Source organism: Opisthorchis viverrini, assembly GCF_000715545.1.
Source record: "Opisthorchis viverrini unplaced genomic scaffold opera_v5_48, whole genome shotgun sequence".
NCBI classification, from domain to species: domain Eukaryota; kingdom Metazoa; phylum Platyhelminthes; class Trematoda; order Opisthorchiida; family Opisthorchiidae; genus Opisthorchis; species Opisthorchis viverrini.
The window spans coordinates 513,238-531,772 of record NW_008751704.1 but is presented as its reverse complement, the minus strand read 5'-3'; the positions used below and the strand labels follow the sequence as shown (position 1 = coordinate 531,772).

Genomic DNA, 18,535 nt, shown 5'->3' with positions numbered 1-18,535 from the left:
TCTGCAATCAAGCTTTTCACACTCGACGAAGCATTCGAAGTGGTCGATTGCTCTGTGTACCCAGGGAGAAAAATATCCGCAGACGTAACTCTAAATGCCGGAATTATATCGAGGATCATCAAAGCTAGGATAGTCTTTCCAAATGTCCAACAAAGCTTATGTAAGCGCGATTTCAGACTCTCACTGAAGGGTCCAGTTTATAACGCGTCAGTTCGTTCAACACTTCTAGAAGAATGTGAAGCATGGCCTCTAAGAACTGAATATATGAGACGGCTCTTCACGTTATTACCTACATTGTTACCATATTGTTGCCTACGAAGATGAAGGTAAGTAGTGCAAAGGTGCAATGACGCGTATTTCGCGGATGTAATAACACGAAATATAGCACAGCAAAAACCATCATCGACTACGACGGTTTAGACATCTATTGAGAGTGGCATCCCAACGCCTCCCACAGCGCGCGTTTTTCTTACAATCGGATGAATGGTGAAAGAAATGCCGAGACCAAAAAATTACTAGATGCATGAAGGCCCTCACAGCTAGATTGTCATCTGTCGGACCATATAGACTCCCCGGCTCTGGCACAAAAGACAACTGTACTTGGCTGAAATTTTTGCAGACATGGTTCATAACCACACTCACTGTAAAGCGTGCATCACTTACCTTTGTTCTCACAAACCCGTTTACAAACTACTTATTCATACTCAACTTTTCCCTCCAATTTTTTGTGCGGATATATGTGTATATATGACAGTGCTAAAAGTGCACAGTTTCAAGGTAAAATAGCCATGCGCCAGAGCATCGTAAATGAGGATCCATTCCTTATAGTAGGGATGTCGTTAGTGAGACTAATCTGTCAGATCAATACGAAGTCTGCTTAATGTTAAAAATGATACAGAGGCAGTGAAAAAATGCACGGAACTACCGCAATAGCCTGGGGGGACAATAATCCACACGAGATGAGATTTCGCCACTCGAAATGAGGCGAGGACTTGATGTGAATCCACTAATCGAACGATATGGTGTCTGGGTGAGAATCAGTCACACTGCTGATCAACCTCTCATGGATAAACGGTAAGATATTCAACTAGGAGCGGAGAGGTTGCCAGTCTGAATCTCCCTGTGAACTTATAAGATGCGCACTGCTGGTGATTCTCAATGTGAATGGAACACATGCTGTGCTTACAGGATTTTCGGCGTAAGATGACTTCATTCACAAAGTGTAATCTTGATTTCAAAATATAACGTTACAAGTAGACAACCTACTTGGGTATAGTTAACCAATTTCTTGGCATCCAATAAAGATATTTGCTTTACACCCTCTTGAGGCTGTGGCGAACTGTCTTCGTCTGTAGAAGGTTGTACCGCACGAGTTGGCTGTGTGCCGTGGAATATCAAAGGACGAGGAATCAGCAGTCCGGAGGAGAGATCAGCGAGAAGTTGTGCAAACTCCGAATCAGTAGTTGTTGACTGTGGTTCACGGGTTGTCCAAGTAGTAAGCTGCAAACGATGGGTAAGATGGAGTCATACAGGAATATAATACACGGCAAGAAAATAGGACAAACCAAAGAGCAAGAGGAACTCACCAATCTGAACGCCTCGGCCTCAGGATCTGAGACACCGCTCCCCCGTAATTGTGAGATGAATTGCGTCGCAAAAGGAGAGTAAATGAGTAACCGACGTAATTCCGAAAAGGCGCCCTGTTGAATGAATTATAGGGAGGGGGAAAGTCGGTGTTCTTTTGCGTGATAATTGTCCCAGCTTACGTAACGTAACAAGCTGCACAGGCTTCATTGTACACGGAATGCGACCAAGTAAACGAGCAAACTCTCTCGGGATTGCATGCTTCCCGGGAGACTTTAAAAACCACATCCAGGTTACTTTCTCTGATATTTTTTGCAAACCTGATAAACAGTTGAAAGTAGCGTCCACAGGCAGTGAAAAATCCCCAAACGCCGTCACTCTGACAACCGATAAGTCTTGTAGTTGTGTGTTCAGCACACGGTGCATGTGTGGGAAACTTTGGCTGGGTATCACGTTGTGTGCAGTGTCAGCTAAATGTTGTACTACGGAGCTGGTTATCGTCCTCCTAGTTCCAGAAGCTAGCCAGGGTAGGTTGTGTTCCTTCATTCTTTGGCCGAGTGATACCCAGCCAAAGTTTCCGCGTTGTTTACAAGGCGCCGGCTAACCAACCAAGATCAGTACAGCAGCGCAGAATTGCAGTGGCTGAAGCTATCGCCATACGACATCGCGACCCGATCCTTTGTCGGCAAAACGCTTTGTTAGTGTGTTGTACTTACCATGGTCCAACTCACCTCCCCCCACACATCCACCGTGTGCTGAACACACAACTACAACACCCCCGAAGTGACTAGCTCAAGTCATCCCATTGGCGACCTGAACTAATGGTCCTTTGATAGGTAGCCAATGTCATCTCACTCGATTCCCTCTCCATTTACACCATACTCATTCAAATATGGTAAACACCGCTCTCTTAACCTTTGCAATTGTATGACTTGAAAAGACCTTGCCGAAGACATGTTCGTCAACACATCTGTACTCTGTCTCTCCTCACTAAAAATAGAGACATTAGCTGCAGCATAACAGCAGGGATTGGCGCCAAAAATTCTATACAACCATGGAGCAATAAGCCCTGAGACAATGGCCAACAGAATGTGTAAGAGTGGAGACTTAACAAATCCGTTTGACTGCATCCATTTTTCACGTTGCCAAATCACTGTCTGATTCCCGTGGAAATTTCATCAGCGTTTGTTTTGAATGAGATTGCTGGTTTTCTTGATGGGCGATTGTTAAGCATGCGTGATGCACGTCCAAACCACTTTAATCTGATACGCATTATTACCCAGAGTTGGTCTGTCTTCCATTTCAACGCACACCACTACAGTAGACTAATTTCCACTTCACCAGATGTCTGAAAACAGAAACCAAGTGATAAGCTGATAAGTCCTAAAAGGGACGAAACATCTGTATGGTGTATGTCGGTTTTTCAGCAGTGGTCGGGACCGGAAACTAAAAGATACTGAAGAGTATGAAGAGCTACCAGTCTCCGAAGCCACAGCACGCACGGATGACTGCTATGCATTCATCAAGGTAACATGTCGTGATGGAAATAAGACGGTTTGTCCACCAATACAGCCTTAAGTGAGGACATCCCAATAGTTACCTAAACTAGTGCACACAGCCCCAAGGGTTGAACGTCTTCATTAGCATCTCCTGGATTCACAAAGAGATATTTTATTATTCTTATCGTCCGAGAATTTTTAAATGAACAACAAAATTAAAAAGTTACTATGGGATTCAGCTATAACATACGGTCAGCACAGTGCTTTTTTTACTTCACTAAAGTTTACCCATATGTGGTCGTTGGCTTATTTGCTGAGCTGGGCAGTTTGATTACAAACGTTTTATCACCAATCGAGGTGACATCAACAGTGCGTTGTCAGAGAGCGTAGTGGTGCGCAGCGATGGGTTGGTGTTTGTGTATAGAGTCCGTCCGGATGTCTGATTTTTCAGCTAAATTAAACGATGTGGCAAGATGCTAAGAAGTTAACGCTGTTGAGCGTAAGTAATCAGAGCCTTGGAATGCTTATCCTTTAACGGACCTACAAACATCAACAATCCCCTCAGGAGCACAGCTGTAATCAGAAAATTCGGCAATCATAAGGATGAAAATACAAACCAATATCTGCTGCAAGACAGACTTACACTGTTACTGCCGTGAATGGTCGATGAGTCAACTATTGGTTTCTCACCCTCTTCACTAACTGAGGCGACCATCTGACGTAGTGATTTCCACACTCGAGACCATCGGATCAGCACAAGGCATCGTTGTCTGAGTGCATTCAATGAACGCCCAGGAAACTGAGGAAGGAGGTTGCGGTATCGAGCTGCAATACAATCGACAGCTTGAGCTAGTCAGAAAAGAGCACTACGCAGTCCGCGTCGGTTACCGTATATACAGCGCGACGTAAACATGTGCTACCAAGAAATGAACGTAAACAAACCAGCTCACATGCACACCAGTTATTTGTGGTGCTGATTCTCCTGTATTTCAAAAATATTCGCAGATTCACATCCCAGTAAACGAAGGATCATCTGTCGGGCCAAAAAGAACAGTCCGTGTGTACAGTACTTGTCAGATACGCCAATATGTCTTGGTTTGGAGGGATAAGGAACCCGAAGAGAAAATTCTCGCGATAGAAGCTGTTGAGTGACGAATGTTGTTTCTCAAGCAAGTGGTATCATGAACAGTGATACACTGGTGAAAACTCGTCTTTGAATGTTATAAAATCAGAGGTATACACCGGCTGAGGTATGACAAAAGCATTCAAACCCAGAGAGTAGAACGATTAGAATCTTAAAATCAAAGCGCTTCGTTCAAAGGGCACCACAAAGTAGCAGTGGTCGGCGCAAAACTGCCACAGTAGTGCGTCATCTGAAGGACACGCCCCACCTATTTTATAACTCCCAACCTGGAGGGTCAGGTGAGCATACGACTCTGATCACTGTCCACCGATCTAATTGCACAATTCAGTAGCTCAGTATAGCTCAAAGGTCGTGGAGGTGCATTCTAACCATCTTTCAGCATGCGCCTAGCACCTTTAAAAGGCAATGTCATGCTTCAGAACGTACAGTTTCTGAAAATACCCCTTACAATTCAAAGAGAATCACTGGGGATTGTGGAGAAGGAAATGTATCTGATGAAGTCAGTCCAAAAATCTCAAAGGCTCGAATGAAATTTACCAATCTGCATTATTTGTGGTATCAGACAGGCATACCATTGGGTCTCAAGAGCAGTGTATACTAGGCTACTAGGCTGTGTTGTTGTAGTTTAGCTGCGAGACGAGCCTCTACGGACAGATGTGAGGTGTATTCAGGTTTTGACAACCGATGACTCAGAAGCACTATTGGTGTCGGATTTAATCAACGAATCCGCGCAAGTAATTGGAAAACGGGTGTTTGGTTACGTGGCACGTATTCCAATCGCGGAAAACATGCAGCACCATCAACTCCGGTGGCTCGGTCATGTGCTACGAATGTCGAAACACCATTTACCGAGACGAGTGCTGTTCTCTGTACCTCCTCCAGAATTGCGCAAACCGCCAGGTGGACAACGTACGACTTAGCATAAGTGCGTAAAATAGATTACGAGTAGTCGGGGTATCGTTGGCGCAATACGCAATCCAAGATAGGGTGCCCGTCAGTTATCCTGAAAGAAATAGCGGCTGATCGATGTCAGTGACGTGTATCGTCAGTTTCTTTCAAGATCACCTGATTGAGCGCTTGGATGTGTAGGCACTTCAGAATGCTTTTGATAGGTCAGCACCAGGTTCTCTCCCTCTCCCGCTCTTCTTTTCATTCCGCGACTTGAAACATAAGTAGACAAATTTTCTGGTTGTACTGTAGTGAGACACCAGTGTCAAAGCTGATGTTGCTGCCTCTGACGATGAGGATAATAATGTAAGGCAGAATCTGTTGGTGACGGTAAAAGTCCTGTAAGCTGAAGGACTAAGGCCTATTCATATTGGTAATGTGATTCAACAATTTAATTTAGGAAATACACGTGTGTAAAACATGAACTGGCTCGTCCGTTATTTTACTGGAATTGCGAACACCCGGTGTTCTTGTGCGTCAGCATTCCGTAGTATGAGTCTGGGCCAGATCGGTAAAATGTACAATATCATTTTATGAATACCTAATCTAGCACTGTGGAGCGATCTGGAGCACTTTTTCATCTTTTAATTAGTAGCACGTTGTACGGTTGGTGAAACCAATAAGTCCTGAAGCATCTAGTTTAGTAGCACGTGTACGGTTGGTGAAACCAATAAGTCCTGAAGCATCTAGTTCCTGACATCCGCCTGTTTCACAGTCTAGTTTGATCAAAACGACCAACATTACAGATAACTGCACCGTAGAGCCATAGGCCTTTAATTAGTCCTAGAAACATAAACAACTACCAACAAAAACTAATGTAAAACAGCGTCACAAATCAAACGAGGTAAGTCTCATTTTAAAAAGTGCTCACTTAAGCGCAAGAAAGGGGTCAAGTCAGCCTGGCTGTCGTAATTCACGCCCTGGAGCACGAGCCCGTACAATCTTCTATCTTCTGAGTAGGTCCACGGTTGAAACTGCACACAAAGTTCATAATACCTGTTTCGGCACGCACATACGGAACGACCGGGCAGAGCACTGCAAATGACTGCCCAAGAGCCCATACCAACACCACTTCCGCCACCCATGCGTCCACTGGCGTTGCCATATCGCTGAACGGCCATGAGAAGCTGCAAATCCTCGGCCGCTGAAAAAGATCGAAGTCTGTTCGAACTATTAGCCGGTTGCGCTCGAGGTGCAACTGGTAATTCAGAAGTATCCGAAGTGACTGAAGAACACGGAAACGCGGAGCAAATAACCGGTGCACGTAGTCTGCATTCGGACGCGGTGCGAGTGGTGTGAAAGGCTTCAACAACGTCCCAGTCAATGAGTGACGGTGGATAGAGCTCAAGTAACCGCTTCAAGATATCCATCAGTGCTGTGTCCTCCTCGACCGACCATGCTCGGTTCTGAGTAAAATGGAATGACGGGAAATTTACGGAGCGGCAAATAAAGCTACGAAGAATGTGAACCACAGGTTAAAATTCATACGCCATGTGTTCATATGGAGTACACCTGTAAAGAAAGTAGTCTTTGCCGAACTAAGTAAGTTTCAGCACACACTTTCCACGAGGAAATGTATATCTCCGATGGATAATCCCTTCCATACTCGATAGGCATTAACCGGATCCCTAAACTTCCCAATTTTCGCACACAGTAACCGTGCTATCGGGACCCAGAAATTTATCACCTCGGTTGATACCTAGCTTCCCACTAACATCTGCTCAAAACCAAGGAGCCCCCAACAGGGATTAAGGAATTATAATATGCATTTCAGTATGGTGGAGCCATCAACACGAGCATAAAAATCAAACAGTGGAATCAACGATGATCATTCACGAAAGCTACTCATATTTGCCAGAACCCTCCAGAACCATCCCCAGAAGCCGCCGGTGAGAGAAACACTTACCCTTATCGGGCGGGCCGTCACCGACAATCATCACGCTGCTGATCTGCATGCGAAAATCAGTTATTTAAATCTGACCACTAATATACAGTTTGATTTCTGTGTGCAAAACCCTTGGCTCTCCAGCTTCACTAGGTTGTACACATCCAGTTAGGGTCAAGCAGAATGCCAGTTTTTGGCAAACCCATAATTCTGTGTTGGAGTTACCGGGCACGAGGCCTCAGAGCCCGAGGCACGCTGCAAAGAGCCAGAAACTCGAGTGATACAACTTACTAAAAAATAAAATTCTACGGATTGAGACAAAAATCCACCCCAAAAATACAAATGCTGTTGATGCCTATTCGATATTTATGCGGGAAGCCCACCCTTATCATCAGAGTCCAACACGGCGGGGAACAATGGAGAACAGGCATTTTTGATATCCATAATGAGTACATCTATGGAGGTGGAATTCAGTCATCTGATCTGGAAACAACCAGTGAACCCCAGCGGGTTTGCAGAATCCGAAGAATGCGTTTACTCAATCTAGATAGTCACATCTGTGTACGAGATGCTTTCGACTGTCCCCAAGGCTGTACTGGCTTTCAGACTGTCTTAGGCAGTGAAAACCGGTTGGCATTGTTTGCCTACCTAGACAAGTCATAATGTGGGGACAAACTGGTGATGGGGTCCACCTGGTCGACTGTTACTGATGCCGCGATAAATGGTTAAGCAGAAGGTAGCACACCTTTTATCACAATCATCGGGTGACCCATGATGTCATCGGAATTGAACAAGCGATAGAGTTGCCGCCTAGTAAGCCAGAAAAACATGCGCGACTGTTACTGTGGTCAACGTCTACAGTGCGTGAACGCGCAGCCACATCTCATGAGAGTCTCTCATCCAGTCTGGAACGACAAACAGGTTGGAATTTAGGACCCCTTCACTTGGAAGTAGGGTTAAACAGGCCACGCAGTGCAATCGATTATTCTGCTAATCTAGAGTTCGTGGTATGATTCAGGCACCAAAAGTTGATCGGACAGGTACCGTCCAGCGTCGAAAACTGCGCCGCTCTCGGGTGTTCTCAATTGTCCATTCGGGACAGAACCTACGTAGCTGTTGAGACAGATATGAAGTGCACGCGGGCTTGGGGGCTCCGTTAATACATACAAAAAAGACCGAGACGGAACGAACATCTGGAACACTGAAAACCGGTCATTTACGCTACACAGCATGGATGAATAGGCATGGACTATAAAATCTGAAACACAGCTCACTATTTATATGAATGAGACTAGGGCTGTGGACCACCATTTCCAGTACTTTATGTGAAAAACCATACAGACAGCTCACGTCTGAATGCGAGTCACGAGTTTCATGAGGCGTTACCAGCCTCTTAAAGGACTTCAAAGAACGACCGAAGTCGTTCGCGTTAGAGATGCATCCAACCTCGTAAGATTGGTGGTAGGGTAGGATTGCGTAGTCATTACGCTAGAGCCACCCACCCAACTGCGCACTGATGATGTCTCCTCGTATGGTGACGAAACGTTTGCAAGCCAATTGCCAAACTCGGCGAACAGATCCACAACCATCCGATCAACAACCAATAAACTCACCCGAGTTACCAATATTTCACCACATTACGTTAGAGCCGTTACCTAAGAGAATCTCTTAAAAAGGACCGTTCAAGGGAAATTTGTTGCTCATCAAAATAAAATCCACGAATAGCAGCAGTGTTATATAGGTTCGTTGAAAACTTCCTTTTAAATCATGTAGTGTATAAAAAGTGAATAATTTTCAATCCAAAGTGAACAAGATACACCAAAATGTGAAGCACAAGCCACAACCAAACTCACTAATTTGAACTCGGGATTGAGAGCCACCTGCCAACGCCGTATACACGAGAAGGGAGTGCGACCCGTGTTGAGTGCACCTGCTATCTCTTCCCACCTTCCATGTTGACCGAAACGGTCCACAAGGAGTTTAAGGTTTTCATCTTCTTCTGCAGTCCACGCAGTTGTGTTCAAACTGGGACGGACTCGATGGTGCCAAAAGAGCTGTAGGTTTCTTGGAGAGACTGAATTCTCGAACTGTTGAACAGTAAAAGTAAGCAAAAAAGCACTTAAAAACGAACCACAAACAGAAAAGTCGTTTCACCACAACAGTAAGTGGATTACAGTCACCTTCCTCAAACGAGCAATTAGATCTTATAGGGAGCGGTAGAGCGAAACCGGGCATGGGGGAACAGCTATGGATAACAGATGTGTTAACCATCTTGGATATTTGTGATCAATTAGCATGGTTGTCCCATTTGTAGGTATTTTGATTTGAGTTGTACTGTGCAAAGCGTTATTGCATTACAATGCAAGAAACTGCGACGGCCCGCTGGATTGCAGTCATTAGGTGTGTGTAAACAAACGGCAATCGTCCAATCCTGTTCACCGCTAACAGAACTGTGATGTTTGGAAACTGCGACGGTCTAGTAGTTGGTAAAACCACACCCTATATTGTTGGGTAGACTCGTTAACGGAGCTTGTTTGTCCCGAATAAGTCCTAACAAGACCACCACGACTGCAATGAATGCAAGCTAACTGAGAGTATCCAACTGAATTTGTGGTGAACAGAAAAGTTATTTCCAATAATAATGGTAGTGGACCAAGATCCATATCCAAAAAGTCATATCAAAGCCTGATTGTAGAAATAACTAAGGTTCTGCTGTCCCGCATTACGCTCGAGATGTTTTGTGTAGCAAAGGAAGTTCTAGAAACATTCAACAAGTTACCTTTTGATTATTGAAATAGTTTTCACGTTTCCGAATTCGGAGATCTCAAGTTTTCTAGAAACAATTGTTGGCTGGATATCAGTGAGCCGATATCACCCCACCAAAACCATCATGATATAAGGTTTTATCTTTGGTTTACAGGGAACATCGACAGGACCGGGGAGCATGCAGCCTTTCTTAACGATGGTCAGATGAGTCACAAAATAGGCTGTGCCTGAAAAAGTAGTTTGTTTTGTGAAGGACAGTTACTTTCCGTCGATGTGGTGTTTCTATATAAAAATTCCTTTCGTTACTAAGACCTGGACAGGGTTCCACTGAAGCAAAGCATCATGCGAGATCGATTCTGGCTGGCAATCAACGCGAACGTAGGGCTATGTAACACTGTCAACGATTTAATAACGGGCAGCATAAGGAGGGTAGTTGGACCGATAACGACTTATGCAAGTGAACCCACTGACCCTCTGCAATCGCAAACATAATGGGTGTCAACAACACAACACAAGATTTGCTGAACGATGCTCGTTCTACAGATCCAACGCAAAATACCTGTCGTAAATACCCACTGTATCAAGCGTATTTGAGGGAAACCATGTGTGTGGGCATGCTCACGGGCTCACAAACGCCGACTGCACACTCCACAGAGTTCAATTGACTGACCATGATCCAATATCTCTACTAATTGTGGTTGAAGTTGTTGAATCATTCAAAATAGCGGTAAGTCGGGCCGAAGCCGGTTAGTAAGGCGTTGAACCATTCAGCTGTAACGCCCTTCCGATGATAGCTGTCATGTCACCCGAAGGAAGTAAGAGGGCCGTAATACCACTAGGTTATCCCTAGACAGAAAAGTAGTCGAGATGAACAGGGCGGCTTCGAACCAGGGAGCGTCCAGTTATAGCAGGTTCGCGCCTCAACCACTGGGCAATCTCAAGCTCTGAAACACCCAAACCAGATGTCAAATCCGTAGTAGTTATTGACAAAATAGTGTCTGGAAAATTGGCTACAAGAAACTTTGGCGATAGAATTAGTAGTCTGAGTAAGCTTAACATTAAATTCCTTCAGCGCGAGACACTGGTAGTCGAGAATCCTAAACCATTTAAGTCCGCAGATGCAGATTCGATCGGGCCTGTCTTGGACCGGTTTCTACTTTAATCGTTAACTTCAGCTGAGTTTTCGAGGACACAGTAGGTGAATCATCGTAACCTTCGATATGGCTGTCACGGAATTTCGTGACGCAGACCGTGTTCTCAGTACTATTTAGCCATCAATTCAAGCATGTATCTAATGATTTTGCACAACCAGCAATCAAACGTGAACTGTACTACAGCAGAGTGGTGAGGAGCTGTTGAACATAACCGTCACTATAGCCAGTGGAGCCGAACGTGGTCTAACTCGCCCGTTCTAACGCACCTACATTTCCAAGCCCCAAGCTAGCCCTCACCTGGGTTAACCTGGCTCTCTGGGATGTGTTCTATGTTGTAATCAAACAACCATCCGGATTAATAAGAGACTATGAAACAAACAGCATCTTGAAAGAATCGCCGGAGTAAATTGTAGTATAGCAAAAGTAGCATATACTCCACAAGCGCATGACAAACCACTAAGCCACAGGCGTCATAGGCGTTAGAATCGCACAGATTACGTTTGGCCTTAAGATTTGTCTCCTTCACCGCACATTCTTTGTTTGCCTTCATGTCCACCGTTGAGCCTCGCTGGAGGCCCGAACCCTTGATCGCTCTAATCCGCTTTAGTTCACGTTTCGAAGTGGTGCATTTGGTTATCTGTTGCGCTCTAAATGAAGTCACAGGTGAGCGCTGAAGACGGCCAATGTATAAGCTAAACGTCCTAGATTGCGATTTGTGAGGAATATCAGGTAGTCGTCAGAGTAGTTAAATCAGCAGTTCTAACTTCCTTTGGCGAATTTTCATACGTCTCACCCCGTTTACTTCATTGTGTCGTTCCGGTCAGAAAGGGATGACTTTGAAAAGTCATGCCGGAGGAGAACCACCAAGTTCAACGAAACACTAAACATTCGGTGCTTGTGATATCTCTGTCACAAAAGTTATCTCATTCCAACAACAGCTCCAAACGGTGAATAAGTGTCTATCGAGCACGGTTACTCTCATCCACTGAATGAAGTAATATGCCGGCTGTTAGGGAATCGAATGATATACCCAAATATACCGTACACCTTCTGAGTTCTGAGTACGTGACTGCTAGTATCCGGTAGGTTTTACAACGGTCGTGAACAACATGAAAATCTTGCAAGACTGCCACAGCAGCGCCGTGCCTATGGTGCACGGTCTATAGGTGATAAACTGATGGGCTGACAGCAACGCTCATGTTGGAAACGAACTTACTGTATGAATTGATACCTCAGACCATTCGGCTGCAGTTAAGTGCTGTTCAGCCTCTGCAAGCAGACTGACCCACGTTTGTGCCGTGTACTCTCGCTTGAATTTAGCTCCATGATAGCGCCGATAAATGCGCTTTTCCCACATACTTTTGCATCTTGTAAGATCCGTTCTTCGGCTTGCAGATCCCCTGGAAAGTGCTGCGTCTGCCATTGCCGAGGTGAGCCATTGTGAAGGAGCTTCGTGCATGCTGCGAAATTGAAGGAGCAAATTTTCTGTTTCCCGCAGATCGTTTAGAACCTCCGAGGTGATGGACTTTCGTTTCTGTATTACTTCGCTTTCATCAGTCGCGACTGCATGTGAAATACTGAGAGCCGATAGTTTGGACAAAAGTGCTTCGCGTTTGGAATCCAGCTTCTCAATCTTCTTCTCCAAAGCGCACCGTCCGACACTCTTTATGAGTGACATCCACTCAGACTTTAGCACTGTAAAGAGGAATGGCGAAAAGACAAAGTACAAATGAACAAATAAACAAATAAACACAGCACGTGGTAGACGATTCGAAAGGATAAGCGGTATATGAAATGCATGGGAGGGTAAACTAATTTCAAGTTGCCAAAAAAAGTTAAACCGATCAGTAGTGGACTACTTTCAATGTGTTCTGTCACGCAACTCAGAGGAACAGCGAAAACAAAAACTTGACAAGTTTAGTAAAGTCAGAGCCCGAACATTTCTCAATGGTAGATAAAAGGTTCAGTCAGATTATCGGTATCGGTCTAAATTGCCCAATATCCAACGCACACAGTCCCATGTCAATCTGCTTTCTAACTTGAGGTTGGACAGAGACAAAAACCGGTTCTGTAGAGTCGGCCATACTGAACCGACTTCCCTTATAATTTATTTCACAGTGTCAATCTCTTTTTCCAGCTTCTAGTAGGAGATCAATACAATATCAGAAGCTTTTGTTAATGGTTGATCATGTTCACTCGGGTCTTCTGATACTATTCAGTGGAACATGAAAGGATGAATTAGGCTTCCATTAAAGCATGATTTACTCCTTTGTTCTGTAAAACACCTCAGCATGGAATAATCATTGTTAATAAATTGGTGCAAAAAAATCTGAAGTGAATAACTAGACCGCGAAGTAAGGCAGTTACTTGAAACATACACACAGCTACGGTGACTGTTACGACAAGAGACTTCCATGGTGCTAAAGATAACGCAGACTAATACCGCCTTATAAAATGCATCAACTAAATACAGGACGAAGTCGGTACCTCAATAACTCAGTAAATGGAGCGCCACGCCTTCTAACTCACAGTTTTTCAGGCACAGAGCTCTGACTTCGCTTAAATTATATTCCTTCCGTTGCTGTCTGGCAGCAGCATCGACGTTAAGTGGGGGACACTGAAAATAAAATGATCAGAAACAGCATTCACCTCTCCGGAACGCAATTTTAGGAACGGTCGACGCAAATAACCCTCAGGCACATTTGTGAGGGAGCAGCTTGAACGAAGTTCACACTACACTGGTGTAACTGTCAATGGGGAATATTCTCACCTCTTGTTCTGTCAGGTGCGTCATTTCCTCCTTGATGAATTTCAATACATCCGAAAGTAAATGTTGCACGGTTTTGTTGAGAATAACGCATTTGTTAACCTCAACAACATTGCTATTAAAGCCATCCATTTTGTTCAAGACTGAAATGAGACAAAATTCCGAAAACGAGGGATGAAAGTTGAACAGAAAGACCTTCTAAATAACCGATATATTTCTGCCACAAGATACTCCTTAGTCAAATTCAGCAATGCACCAGAAGCCCAGATTGGGTCGGTGGTTCGGAGGTGCAGAGTATGGGGTGTGTTACCCAAAACATTAAAGTCAAACCTAAACACTGAATATATAACTACATCGGTGGGAAGTACATCAGTGGGCAACACCAAGAGGAGGCAGGACTGTGTATCTTACTAGCCCACAAAAATTACCTAAACACATCGTTCAGGTCATGTTGTGTATTTCGCTGCTAAGCATAAACGAAAGATACACCAGTCCAGTTATGCTTATTGAGACAGGGAAAGGGAGATAAAGCTGCCAGAAGCTGGAGGTAACTCCTAACCGGTTTGCTGGTACTGAGCGGAGCCGAAAAAAAGTCAAAAGTGGGGCAGTTATGTGTTGAAGGCGATATCTCTAATACAGGAATACTACTTGAGGACTATACGGCCATGATCCCCTGGCCACTTACCACCTTCAGCAGTTACGCGCATGCACTCAAGTCCGCATTCAAGATAAGCCCGAGAAAAAGCCCGGTCGAGAAAATAGCAAACACTCCACAAATTGCTCGCATTTCGGTAAGTGGTGTTTCCCTCGTTACTGTTGGTTTACCATGTGCAGTTCCTATCTAGGTGTGAGCGCCTTTCCAGTATCTCAGCTCGCGTACAACCAGGATTCTTACGAGTGGGAATGCTGTCGCACCAGATCAGTCACGTGGTGGCATGGTACCGTCAGGGTAGAAACCTACCTGCTGCCTAAAGCAGGGCGGGTAGGCAAAAATAAGCTGCCGCTGACGAATTCCCTCCTCTCCTATCTAGGCCCCCCACTTCAGCTACCAGCACTAGGAATGGTTGCCTTGCGCATCACATTCAGCTGCAACTTCCGCATGTCCGTCTTAAATAACAACCATAAACAATACGCGGTCGGTTTTCAAACCCCAGAAGCTCGACACTGACGCGTTGCTGGCGCACAACTGTAAGTTAGTTCAAAGCCTTATTGTGAAAAAAAAGAATGAAAATGGACGCGGAAGGAAATTAGCCCTCAATGGTTGGAGCGCGAATTTACTGACCGGAACGTCTGTCATCAGCATTCATCATCAATGCCCGTTGTAAGAACTGCGTACTTGTTGTACAGTGGTTGTGGCTTTCACAGTTTCGCTCACCGATGATTTGGGGAGGTGGTACCTGCGCATTGGAGGCAGGAGATGATAAATTCGTGCGTAGATACAGCACTGTCAGGGAACTGTTAAGCAGAGGAATTGGGAAGGGAGCTATGCATTGGAGGTAATAGCTTAAATGCAAGAGTGCCATTGAGGGCGCGACTGGGTCATGTCTGAGAATGTTTCCAACCATTGACGTGGCCCGTCTCGGAGTCCCCATCCAGGAAGACGACAATGATTAGCGAAGCTGAGTCTGCTGGTAATGGTTTTCATACTTCGCTGCAAAGTCATTGTTTGACCACCTCTGGTTCTTCAACCCTCCACGTGATTGTGTGAAAAGAACCTTTCGAGGAAGTCGGTAGACTGGCATACGCAGCACGTAGCCAAGCCAGCGCAACCTATGCAGTGTGATCAGTTCATCTACCAAGGGTGAGTTATTTCTTCCGAGATGGCCCAAGTGGTTAGAGCGCGAATTTACTGACCGGAAGGTCCGTGGTTCGAACCGGACCTCTGCCTCTCCATTTCCCCTGTCTAGGCCTGGGCAACCTAGCAGTATCCCAGCCCTCGTGCTTCCTTCGGGTGGCATGGCAGCTAGGCACCAGAAGAATGCTACAGCTGAGTGTTTTTTATTTCTTCCGAATACCATTCGACGTACTTCAGCATTGTCCAACCGGAGTTCCCACAAGACATCGATGGTCAAACACTGAGTCATTTGACGTCCTCGACGCGCAGTGTCCAGGTTTCTAATCCATATAGTAATATGGAGCGCACCCTTGACGGATAAACTGATGTCAAGCCTACGCCACAGGCGACGCAGGTACACAAAAGTGGCTCTGACCTTCCAAATCCGGATGGAAACACAATCTTTCGCGAAACCACGGGGACTGATACAGCTGCCCAAGTAAACAAATCTGTCTACTACCCAAACCGGTTTACTCGTAAGCATGAGGCTAGGGTTTCAGCCCACAGTCTTGCAGTAGCACTTTACACTTGGCAGGTGTGAAGCGCATACCAAAGGGTAAGGCAGAATTATTTGGATTATTTAATATTGTTTGAATAACCACGACATTGCGTCCAAGAAGAGCTATGTCTTCTGCGAATTCGATGCCTGTGAGCGGACGCGCCGGGAGCACTTCGACCCCACAGGCGTTAGAGGCTGTTAGTGAGTCTTCTACGATCGCATCATTGACGAAGTTGAAGAGGAAAGAGGACAGTCCTATCTGATACTATATGATGCGACGAACTTGGAAGAGAGCTTCGCGTATACCTTCACGGGAGTTGGCGTACAGCACCTTAAGGAGGGTCAAGAATTCATGAGAGACACTTTCACTCCACATAGTGCTTGGTTTTCACGGTACCGTCTCTCCCTTCGTTCAGTCAGCCTTCGAAGTATAAGGCTAGGGAGCATCTTTGTTGTCACAGCTAACAAGCTGATACCACGGTAGTTTTCACACAGCATCCGTGTACCCCTTTTGAAGACAGGAATAACTGTCGACATACCCCATTCTGAAGGCACCGCTTCGTTCCATATAGCACCAGATGGGTCAACAGGAACTCTGCTTTGAAGACTGCTGGATACAGGCAGTCAGGTCTTGGTGCTTTCTCCCGTTTCAGTACGGATACTTCGCACTTTATTTCTTCTTCCGACGGGCGATCAAGGTTTACATTCCATTCGCATGTGTACACTGTCTCCAAAGGCTGTTGCAGGAGGCCAGCGGAACTTTTTTTCGACGTGTTCGGCCCACCTTCGCAGTCGACGTTTTTGCGAGTGAATTAATGAGCCAAAAATTTCACGGAATGTCTGTGGTTCCAAACCGACCTCTGCATCTCGACTTCTCTTGTCTGGGCTTGGGCGACCTCGCAGTAGGCTTGTTCGCCCACCTTCGCAGTCGACGTTTTTGCGAGTGAATTAATGAGCCAAAAATTTCACGGGATGTCTGTGGTTCCAAACCGACCTCTGCATCTCGACTTCTCTTGTCTGGGCTTGGGCGACCTCGCAGTACCACAGCCCTCGTGCTTTTTTTCGAGTGGTATGGCAGCTAGACACCGAAATGGTGCTACGGCTGGACGATTATTCATTTACTATTATATCAAGGCCATTCCGAGGCAGCTACAGCCCCAGGCATTCAGTAAGACATTCTGGGTAGAAGCAGGAAACATGAACGCCACTGACATCAAAAAAGCACCCATGTATTGCACAGTCTCTAACCAGCAGCAGTGAGGACCACGTGATTTTCATCCTCGAAGGTGAGTTGCACTGAAAGTATCCACACTATTCAAAATCTCTTTCATTCCCTTCTGTCAGATCACCGGTTGGTCGCCTCTATGTTTACAACACTCGGAATCGGGGACATAAAATAGCACTCCCTTCGGGAGACGATAGTTCGCCATGCACAAGGAATGATCCAACCAGCCCAGATAGTGGTGGGAGTTCCAGTTGCACAACCGAACAGTCTCGTTCTGAATTCGTCGAAACCAACTTAAATGAGCCATGGTTCTGAGATGACATTTGTCAAACACCTAGAGACGGCCCTCAGCGCATTAGACTTGGCGTCTCTCAGGTTTTTTCTCGGCCTCACCAGGCAATATTAGTCATTTTTGACAGTCATGTATCACTTTCGAAGCCCACTGAACCAGCTGCTTCTCAAGGACAACTGGATATGGTGGGGAGAACATCAACGCGCTTTCGAAATCATTAAGTCGACAACCAAATCCTACTTGCTTCGCACCCACTGCAATCCAGGACTAGAAATTGTTGCTGCATCGGGTGCTTCGAACTACGGTGCTAACACAGTGGTCAAGTATGTATTTCCGGCGGCGGGCACAAAGCCATCGCAAAGACGGTCGGATTCGAAACTAGCCGAGCACAACTACAGTTAGATATAAAAAAACTGAAGATTTGGTGATCGGCAAATGCAAAAACATGTCTAAAATAAACCGGAAAGGACTGGTCTGATTGATGCACAAGAAGCTCCCGTTCATATGCACCGTTTCTCTCCTCGCGTCGCGCTACTTGCCTGCAGGTGGACTCCACGACGCTAATCATTTTCCCGCGCAAGTTTGATCATATACTTTGCGCCACGCTCTTACACCATCATTCTGCTGCTCAACTGCGAGTCGGGTCATGCAGCAAATGCCCTGGAGAATATCTACCGTAGTTTGTAGGGTTGAAGTGTCAAATGCTGTGATACTAAAAGTCGTGTTTGTCCCCATGCGTTAGATAACACTGATGGCAGATAACAAACCGCCTCTTGGTACGTGATTATGCCGCCGAAGACTTCTGATCACAGCCCGAATGAGGAAAATCCATGGGGTATTATATTGGAAGCCCAGCCCACACATGCGCCACGACCGCGAAGATGGGTCCGCGTGCAACTGAGGTCACTTCAAGTGAACCCTTGACTTAAAATCTATGT

General features: G+C 45.5%; 1 protein-coding gene across 1 annotated transcript in view; it reads right to left on the bottom strand.

Moving 5' to 3' along the window:
* Positions 1–15,339, bottom strand: part of T265_03379 (hypothetical protein) — a gene marked incomplete at both ends in the record, with an annotated part of 31,892 nt that extends 16,553 nt beyond the window's left edge. The window contains 10 exons of the mRNA XM_009167848.1: positions 1,267–1,500; positions 1,587–1,700; positions 3,727–3,908; positions 6,047–6,581; positions 8,914–9,147; positions 12,197–12,675; positions 13,510–13,597; positions 13,630–13,713; positions 13,751–13,890; positions 15,030–15,339. Coding sequence (XP_009166112.1) covers positions 1,267–1,500; positions 1,587–1,700; positions 3,727–3,908; positions 6,047–6,581; positions 8,914–9,147; positions 12,197–12,675; positions 13,510–13,597; positions 13,630–13,713; positions 13,751–13,890; positions 15,030–15,339 — 2,400 coding nt within the window. The remainder of the gene's footprint in view (positions 1–1,266; positions 1,501–1,586; positions 1,701–3,726; positions 3,909–6,046; positions 6,582–8,913; positions 9,148–12,196; positions 12,676–13,509; positions 13,598–13,629; positions 13,714–13,750; positions 13,891–15,029) is intronic.
* Positions 15,340–18,535: the final 3,196 nt, after the last annotated feature.